Genomic DNA, 9,867 nt, shown 5'->3' with positions numbered 1-9,867 from the left:
ACTGTGGCTACATCGTCTCTCTCTACCTCCCTTTTATGTTTTTATGAGGATACTGTGATTCCATTCAGGGTCCGTCTTTAGAATCCAGGATAATAATCTTTATCTCAAAATCCTTAATCTGCAAAGGCGCTGTTTCTATATAAAGTTACATTTAGAGGTTGCAGGGATTAGGGTCTGATACTACTGGGGGCCGTTATTCAGCCTACTACACTCAGGGTCGTTTTAAGGAGGAAGGCTGAGCACAGCCCACTGACAGCAGAGAGCACTGAGCAAATAGACTAAAAAGGAGGTCTCTTACAAAGACTCCCTTATAGGGCTGCCGTAAAGTTCAAAAGAAACACAGGTATATCACTTATACGAGTATAGGAGAGATTAAAGAATGAAGTAAAAACTGAGGTCTGTTAACAGCCCCTCTCCCGCCGCCAGGAGTTGCACACCTTTCTCTGCAGGAAGCCTTGAACCGTCTCCTCTCGCCTTTCCACCACCTCCAGGCAAGATTTCCCACGTGGAGGCCCCGCCCCCTCCCTGACGCGCCCCTCTCTCCGCCCTGCCCTTAGCGCGCTGGAAGCATCCGGGACTTCAGGGACAGTACGTTACAATGCCTGACAAATCCTAGCCAGTGCTATCAAATTATATGTCTCTTACAGGTTTTTAAGCTATTAGTCCCATAAAGATACATTTAGTCAGCGAGGTAATGGCAAGATGAGTGTTTTTAGGTTAAAATAAGAACTGGAACTGTTGGCAGCAGAATGGCGATATTCAAGACAGCTCGCACAAGAAGAGGCGGGTCCTACGCGCCTCGCTAGGGAATCCCGGGTCAGCTCGCCGCGCAGGCGCAATGAGTTCGACTCGCCATGCCGACTGTCAGCCTGAAGCGTGATCTGCTCTTCCAAGCCCTGGGCCGCACCTACAGTGAGTGCCGGCCCTATACATTGGGGCCTACGCCTCTTCTTGGAGGCTGGGCCTCCCTCCTAAAGGGCATTGTGGTGACATTCATGTCTTCCTGAAGGTTTTGGCCCCGGGAGGCCGGGGTTTATACTGGAGGGCCGATGATGGTGGCGGTCCGACTGGGCTGTGGTAGCCTCGGAACCGGCATCGCAGGGGTGCCACTGCTCGTGCCCGGCTCGCCGTGTCATTCATTCAGCGATCTGCCATCGAGTGCCTACAGCGTGCCTGGCACCGACATCCAAGCCAGGGGATAGAACAGGAAGGAAACCCGGGGTTGTATCCCGAGCGTAGCCAGTTCATTGCAATAAGAGCGCTGTGGGAACTCAGTTTATAAGGGGGTAGGAGGAGAGAGTTGTGCAGCGGGATGGAGAAAGGCATTCCATCTGTCTTCGTCTTATTAATGTTTCCTGAGCGCCTGTTATGTGTCAGGCACTGTTCGAAGAGCTTAGGACTAGGGCTGTGCACATGACACGTCAGGTCCACGTTCTGTCTGATGGAGGCAGACAATTAACCAGCACATTAATAAAATGATTTCGGATAATGTTAAATGCCATCAAGGAAAGAAGAGGTGTTGTGCCAAGAACAACTTTAGATAGGGTGGTAACATTTGATCTGAGACCTGGATGAGGAGTATTCAGTGGGCGTAGACTTCATTCTACATTTCATCTTTTATTCAGTTCTAAAAACACAACCATTGCAAAAAGGAGGGAGATATTAAGTGCAGTTATCAGTTACCTCACAGCCGTAGCAGGTGCCCCACCCTTTTTGTTTTTTTTTGAGAAGGAGTTTCGGTCTGTCGCCCAGGCTGGAGTGCAGTGGCACTATCTCGGCTGACTGCAACCTCCGCCACCCGGTTCAAGCAATTCTCTGCCTCAGCTTCCCGAGTAGCTGGGATTACAGGCGGCTGCCATCACGCCTGGCTGATTTTTTTTTGTATTTTTAGAGAGACCGGGTTTCACCATCTTGGCCAGGCTGGTCTTGAACTCCTGACCTCGTGATCCGCCAGCCGCGGCCTCCCAAAATGCTGAGATTACAGGCGTGAGCCACCGCACGCGGCCCCCACCCCATAATTTTTAGCTTGTATAAAGACTGTACCAACTGGTTTGTGAGAGCTGTTTTTTTCTTTTTAGCGCTCAGTGTGATAACAAAGGCCTAACTGGTTTAATGACAGCCACCGCTTTCCAAAATAAGATATTACTGCTACTGTGAAAATAAAACTGGCTTTTAAAAATCTTTCCTAAGCGTGTACTTTTAGATAGTACCTATTCTCAATGTGATATTCTTCGTAAGTTCTGCCATAAGTCCCTGAAAGTAAAGGAAATACAAGGGTATTGTATTACTCTTACCCTTTGTACTTGTCTCTAATCGCCTAATCGCTTTATTTTATAATGAGCTTATTTATATTTCTTACCTGACCTTCTAAACCATATTCTCACTAATGGGATGTGGTACAGGTTGCTAATTCCTGATCCAAAATGCTTGAGACCAGAAGCGTCTTGGATTTTGGATTTGGGGATATTTGCATGTACATAATGAGATATTTTGGGGGTGGGACCCAAGTCTAAACATGAAATTGATTTATATTTCATATGCACCTTATATGCATAGCCTGAAGTTAATTTTATGGAATACTTTAAATACTTTTTTTTGCATGAAACAAGGTTTTGACTGTGTTTTTGACAAGTCACATGGAGTCAGGTGTGGAATTTTCCACTTGTGGCATCCTGTCTACACTTTAAGGTTTTGGGTTTTGGAGCATGTCAGATTTCAGATTTTTGAATTAGGAATGCTCTATCTGTATACCTGAATTGCCTAAGATGGTAGGTGGCAAATATTTGTTCAAAACATCTACAATCAGTTCCCATCCCAGTCTCCATTTCTAGGGAGGTAAGAAATAATCCAGATTTTTAAAAATGGTGAGATTTATAACCTATTTACTGTCATCTGATGTTTCAACATATTCTGTCCCCTTCCCTTTTTTTTTTTTCATATTGTCAGTGATCAATTAAGATTGATTTTTTTCACAAATATGTGTTTGTTAGGTACTGAATCTTTTAAGGGCCAGGTACATGGCTGATGCTTGTAATCACAGCACTTTGGGAGGACGAGGTGGGCAGACTGCTTGAGCTCAGGAGTTGGAGACCAGACTGGGCAACATGGCAAAACCCTGTCTCTACAAAAAGTAGCTGGGTGTGGTGGTGTGTACCTGTAGTCCCAGCTACTCGGGAGCCTGTGGCCGGAGGATCACTTGAACCAAGTAGGTCAAGGCTGTTGTGAGTGGTGATAAAGCCACTGCATTCCAGCCCCGGCCACAAAGTGAGACCCTGTCTCAGAAAAAAAAAAAAAAAAAATTGTTCAAGAGAATTGATGTTATTTTTGAGATGTACTTTCGAGAGGTCAGAAATGATACTCCTCATTAGTTTACGTTTATTGTGTTCTTTCTTGAAACTGTTAACTGGGTTGAGGTCAGAACTGGAAAAGCATGTTCAGCAAAGCATGTGGTTTCCAAGTAGTATGGATACATCTTGTTTCTTACCTTTTTTTTTTTCCCCCAGTCTTCCTCTTTTTTTCTTGTTTTCACACTTTTAAAATCCACGTTCTCTCTCTTTAGTCCCTCCGAGGGTTGCTTTCTATTTGAAATTTCATTGTTTCTACCAGTCCCCACCTTCCTTTTTACCTCCTCTTTGCTTAGCAAGGATATTTCTCTTTCAAGCTGTTTGCCATTTTGGTTGTTTTGCTGATCTGACTCCTTTGGAGCAGGTTTGTCTCCTTAGTCTACCTTTTCAATTGACTTTCTGTACAGATGGTTTCCTCTTGCCACTCCTTTTCTTGTTAACTGATTTATTATCATTGCTCTTCAATTATAGTCCTGTTCTGGCACGGTGTAATAGCTGGCAGTAGTGACAGAGCCTTCTGTGTATATCATATACACCCCTAAGGTATGGTTACTTGATGTGTCATTTTGTTAGAGGAAATTACTAATCACGATTTTATTGTTGATTTTTCTTTGTATCGAAACCCATGAAATGCAGGGTTTTTTTTATGCAGGGTTTTATTATTCCTGAAAGGAATAAAACATACGATAATTAGGATTCAGCATATTTTAATAGTTCTGTACCATTTAGTTATCTATTACTGCATACTAAATTATCCCAAAGTTTAGCATCTTAAAGCAGCTCTCATTTGTTACATAGTTTCTGAGGGTCAGGAATTGGGTACTGACTTAGCTGGGTGGTTTTTGCTCTGGATCTTTTACCAGATTACAGTCAAGGTATTTGCCAGATCCGTAGTCATGTCAAGGCCTAACAGTCTGGAGAAACTGCTTTCAGGTTCATTCAAGTGGTTGTTGGCAAACCTCAGTTCCTTGCTGACTTTTGGCCAGGGGCTTTAGTTCCTCCCACCTTATCCTCTCCACAGGACTACTTAGAACATGTTAGCTTGTTTGCCCCAGATGGAGAGGTCCGAGAGAGTGCTCAGGATAGACGCCTGTTTTCAATAACAACTCAGAAGTGATATACTAGCCCTTCTCATATTCTCTTGGTCACAGACCAATCCTAGCACAATGTGGAAGGGAACTGTGCAAGGGTGTGAATACCAGGAGGCCGGTATTATTGGAGGCCATCTTGGAGGCTGACTACCACCATTCCCCCTCTAACCTCCACTGATTCAGGTGCCTCCCATATGAAAATATACTCACCCCCTCCCAAAGCCCTCAGAAGTGCCATCCCATTACAGCAGCAGCTCAGAATCTAGAATCTCATCATCTAAATCAGGACCAGATGTGGATGTGGCGGCTTGGGTGTAGTTCCTTCAGTATGGCTTCTTTAGTACACTCTTGGCCTGAGAGACTCGAGAGACCAGTTATCTGCCCCACATACACCTAACACACAGTGGTGGGATGGGCATAGGGTAACTCCTGTAGCCCTTCCTCTTCAAAGGGGCGGAAATGGGAGACACAAAGGAGTCATTGGTCCATGGCAATTCTGAAATCAAGTGGCAAATGTTGGATGTTCTTGATTAGGTCTGAAGGCCTGGGATAATTCTCCATGGCTGTCTGCCCTGCCCTCTAGGCTCTTGGTTTCCACCCCTCTGAGTGATCCCTAGAAAGCATGTGCTTCACAGCTGGTTGGTTTTCTCAGTCTACTTACTGCTAATAGAATTTTGAGAGTTCAAAGACTTCATTTTATTCTATTTCTATCCCTTTCAATTCTAGCTGGCAATGCTTCTGCATATGTATTTCTTCTAAAAACTTTGAGGGTCTTTGGTGCATGTTACTGGCTTCCATTTTATTAGTCAAAAGCCACACCACCTACACATCTCTGAAATATATTGAGTTTCTGCTGATAACAGTGCTCTTAATTAAGCCCTATTGTGTGATTAATTGGATTTATGAGGTATATTCTTTATAATTTTTTATAGCACCCTTTGTTGGAATGATTAGCGCCTTTGATCTTTCTGGGTCTTAAGATTTTACGGTCATACTCTTGATTTTATCTTTGGACCATATTTTCCTGGCAGTGCCTTGGATTTTGGTCTTTCCTCAATTTTAGCATTGTTTCACATCTGGAGAAGATGAGAATTTTTAAAATCCCCAACATCCTGGCTCATTTTTGTTTAACAGCCTTTCTTTTAGCTTATCTCTTTTTTTCACATAAGCACAAGAAAAACCCAGGTGGCACTTTGAACACTGGTTGGAAATCTTCTTAGTTACATCACCCCATTGACTTTTTACAGTCCAGATAACTGCAGGGAATGGTGTTGCTAAGCCTTCTGCCTCTGCTTAACCAGGATTCCTCTTCTTCCATTTTCTGATAACAGTACCTCACTTTCCTCCATGTCCTCACTTGTATCCTTACCAGAGACTATGAGGCTTCTTTCTTTAGGTTTTCATTTACGCTCCTCAAAGCCCACCGCTTGGTTCCAAAGCCATTCCCGTGCTTTTCATTTTTGTTACGGCAGTACCCCATTTCCAGGGACTAAAGTCTGTATTAGTAATCTATTGCTATATAACAAATTAATCCAAAGTATTAGTAGTCTGTTGCTGTGTAGCAAATTACCGCAGTACTTAGGAGTGTAAAACAAGCCTTTATTATTTTACGAAATTTCTGAGAGACAGGAATCAGGGAGTAGCTTAGGTAGGTGATTTGGCTTTGGGTCTCACCATGTTGCAATCTAGCTGTCAGCTGGGTTTGCTGTCATTTCAAGGCTTGACTGGGCTGGAGAATCTGCTTCCAAACTCACTCTTGTGATTGCTCCAGACCTCAGTTCACACAAGAGCATGAATACAAGGAGGCTGGGATCATGGAAGGGGCTGTCTTGGAGGCTGGGTACCTGTTACTACCTGCCCTAGTTAATGATAGCCCCACCCACTTTTTCCCCCAAACCAGAGATCCAGGATTCATCCTAGACTCCTTCTACACACTCCCTATTCCTACCTCCCATCGTTTGGCCATTGAGCCTTTTACATTCCACGTCCTTAATGTTTTTTATATTAATCCCTTCTTCCTCATTCTTGCTGGTGCTGCTTTAAATGAAGCCTTCACTATATCGCATCTGTACTATTGCAGTAGACTCCCTGCTCCAATCCATCCTCTTACTCTGCGAGCAGTCTTTAGAATGCAGATAATCATGTTTTTGCCCAGCTGAAGAATCCCTTCAGTATAATTCTCCATTGCCTGTCTGTAAGAAAGAGGGCAAATTGTTAGTTAACCTCTTTCTCCTTGTTCTATCATATCTTCTCCTGGTATGAACTTTATGTTTCATCCATTGTTGAACTACTTAAGAGTTTCCAAATTTGCCATGCTATTTCACTCCCCATGATCTCTGCCTGATGAACTCATCCTTTCTGTGAAAGTTTAGCTGACCATAAGTGGAACTGATTACTTCTTTTGTGCCAGCCCTGTACCTTGTACTTAACATAGTCATATTTATTTACACATCTGGCTTCTTTACCAGATGAAGTAGTAGATAAGGCAGGAATTGTGTTTTATTTATCTTTGTAACCCTGGTACCTAGTACAGTGCCTGGTATAAGGTGGGTACTCAGTACATAGATGTTAAATTGAAATTTAGTGTCTGAATCAGGAATCTTAAGACCATTTTTCACTAGAATGCGCTGCTAATTATGTTTTGTGTTCAATTTTTGGTAATATGAGAACCCTGAAAAGCTAAACAGTAGGATATAATATTAAAATAAGGAAGAGAACTTATTTTACTTATTGCTCATAAACTATTAATTATTGTAGACTCACTATGTCTCAGGGTACTATGCCAGGTCCATTTTATGCATTATCATTTAAATCTTTCCAATAGTACCATGCCATAATGGCTGTGAAATACCATCTTATAGATGACGCAGCTATAATGTTGACATGAGATACCAAGGAAGTTTACATAAGGTGCCAAGCTCTCAGATCTAATAAGTGGGATAGAATTCAAACTGATTGACTTGTCTTCAAAGCCGAAAGTGTCAGGCCACCTCAGACCAGTTTACATGATAGGACTTACGTGACATTCTGTTGTGTGAGGTGTGTGATTTGGAGCCTGCTTTATATCTGATCTCTACTTAACAGGTGATTTTTTTTTTTTTTCTATGTATATGCAAACTTCCCAGTGCAGGTAACCTAAACTACAGTTGATATTAGCATAGGTTAATCAAGCCTTTAATTGTTTTTTCTTTTTTTAATCTTAAACTTTTTTGGCCCAGCTTTTTTTTTTTTTAATTTTTTGGTACAGAGTTTCACTCTTGTCACCCAGGCTGGAGTGCAATGGCATGATCTTGGCTTGCTGCAACCTCCGCCTCCCAGGTTCAAGCAATTCTCCTGCCTCAGCCTCCCAAGTAGCTGGGATTACAGGCATGTGCCACCATGCCTGACTAATTTTGTATTTTTAGTAGAGACAGGGTTTTACCATGTTGGCCAGGCTGGTTTCAAACTCCTGACCTCAGGTGATTCACCCACATCGGCCTCCCAAAGTGCTGGGATTATAGGCGTGAGCCACCGCACCTGGCCTGTTTGTTTTTAAATGATGAACATGATGCCTGATATTTAGTAGTATGGTTGGTGTACAGCAATTAATAATAAGAAAATGCAATTTGTATGTAGTTTTCACTTATGCTGAACGAAGTAAAATTAACCATCTCCTTGTTTATTTTCCTAGCTGACGAAGAATTTGACGAACTATGTTTTGAATTTGGTCTGGAACTTGATGAAATTGTATGTATTGGATATTTGTCTATTTTTCAAAGATTATGTGCGTAAGCTTATTTTTCAGGGGTGTGCTATATTTCATCTTTGTTACTTATAGTTAGACTAAGATGATAACATTTGTGGGCTGTGATTTCTGTGTTCAGAGGGCTAAGCTCCAGTTCTGTCTGTTGCTTTGACTAAAATCTCAAAAGGGGTTCATGCCTTATTCCATCTACAATCACCTTGTTGTCAGACTCATGCTGTGGAAAGGGATAGAATGTGTTAGATAACCCCAGTATGAAAGTAAGCTCCCTCCTTTGACAAATTAATCACAGAAAGGGACCAAGAAGCAGTAGAAATGTTGCTTCAACCAGAGTTGCCCTGCCTCCTTCTCCTCTAGCGCCTCCTCCTTCACCTCCTCTGCCCCCATCGCCTTCCTCCGTGCCTCTTCAACCAGCACTAATCCATTACTATACACTGATCTTGTAAAATGAGCTCATAGTTTTTAAGGTCTTCCTTATAAAAATGAGGAAGCGTTTCTTTGACTTTTGATTGTATAATGATTAAAATATTTTTAAAAATTAAGTCTGGGCTATACATTTTAATATTATTAACAATGATTATCTATTAAGGACATACTTTAATTTAAAAAATACTTTACTGGTAGTTAGTGTTATTTTTTTCCTAAGCCTTCTATCCTCACCTATTCAGTGTTTTTATAACACTACCTTAGGTGTAAAGTTAAAAAATCTTCAGGCTAAAAAACTGTACATTGTCTTACCTTATTTTTCCTGCTGCCTTACTAATGTTACAGAAAGATCATCTTTATACTAATCAATATTTGTATACTTGAGAAATTGGCTGAGATTTCTGTAGTTTATAAGTTACTATTAGTAATTTTACTTACACCTCAGAATTATGTGTGAAGTTATGTGATATCTAAGAGTGTTGGACTGGATGTTAGATAATTTGAGTTCTAGTTCTAACATTTACTAGCTGTGTAACTGTGGATACTTACTTTGCCTGTCTGGACCCTACAGTCCAGACGAGTCTCTCTGGGCCTCCTTTTCACTTGTGAAATAAGGGGTTTGGATTATATGATCTTTATGGTTTTCTTTTTTGACTCTGAAATTTATGTGGTTTTTAATTTCTGTAAGATTTTTGTCAGGTAGCACTGACAAATCTTACATATGGTCATTTTATGAGTTGAGATGCTGAAACTGAAAGAAGCTGAAAGCTTCTGTGTCTCTCTCTTTTTTTTTTTTTTTTTTGCAAAGGAGTTAGATCTTTTTTTACAGCAGTTCCTCCTTACCCACAGTTTTAGTTACCTGCAGCAAACTGTGGTTTGAAAATAGGTGAGTATAGTACTATAAGAAATTCTGAGACAGAGACTGCATTCACATAACTCTTATTATAGTATATTATTTTAATTGTTCTATTTTATTATTAGTTGTTAATCTCTTACTGTGCCTAATTTATACATTAAACTTTCTCATAGGTATGTATGTATGTATAGGAAGAAACATGGTATATGTAACGTTTAGTACTCTCCAAGGTTTCAGGCATCCACTGGGGAGCTTGCAACATATCCCCTGTGGATAAGGCGGTGCTGCTGAAAACTGAATGCAGATGCCTTCATTTCTCTGGTTATTGTATTATCTTCTCTGTATAGAGGTCCCTTCTGAGATCTGCCATCTCCTGGGAGGTGACTCAGCTTTCTTCACTATTTAAAC

The 9,867-nt window shown here is 41.4% G+C and overlaps 1 protein-coding gene across 4 annotated transcripts in view; it reads left to right on the top strand.

The window, feature by feature from the left end:
• Window positions 1-754: 754 nt before the first annotated feature.
• Window positions 755-9,867, top strand: part of LOC105481307 (phenylalanyl-tRNA synthetase subunit beta) — an 80,357-nt gene continuing 71,244 nt past the window's right edge. For 2 of the 4 annotated variants that reach the window (XM_071073443.1, XM_071073442.1), the window contains exon 1: window positions 8,106-8,161. In XM_071073443.1, the coding sequence (XP_070929544.1) occupies window positions 8,154-8,161 (8 nt within the window). In that variant the 5' untranslated portion in view covers window positions 8,106-8,153. Of the gene's footprint in view, window positions 913-8,105; window positions 8,162-9,867 lie in introns of those variants that run through there. The other 2 variants (XM_011740810.3, XM_011740811.2) reach the window with 2 other exon arrangements.

Source organism: Macaca nemestrina, chromosome 11, assembly GCF_043159975.1.
Source record: "Macaca nemestrina isolate mMacNem1 chromosome 11, mMacNem.hap1, whole genome shotgun sequence".
NCBI classification, from domain to species: domain Eukaryota; kingdom Metazoa; phylum Chordata; class Mammalia; order Primates; family Cercopithecidae; genus Macaca; species Macaca nemestrina.
The sequence above is the reverse complement of the archived record's forward strand: the minus strand, read 5'-3'. Positions and strand labels throughout refer to the sequence as shown.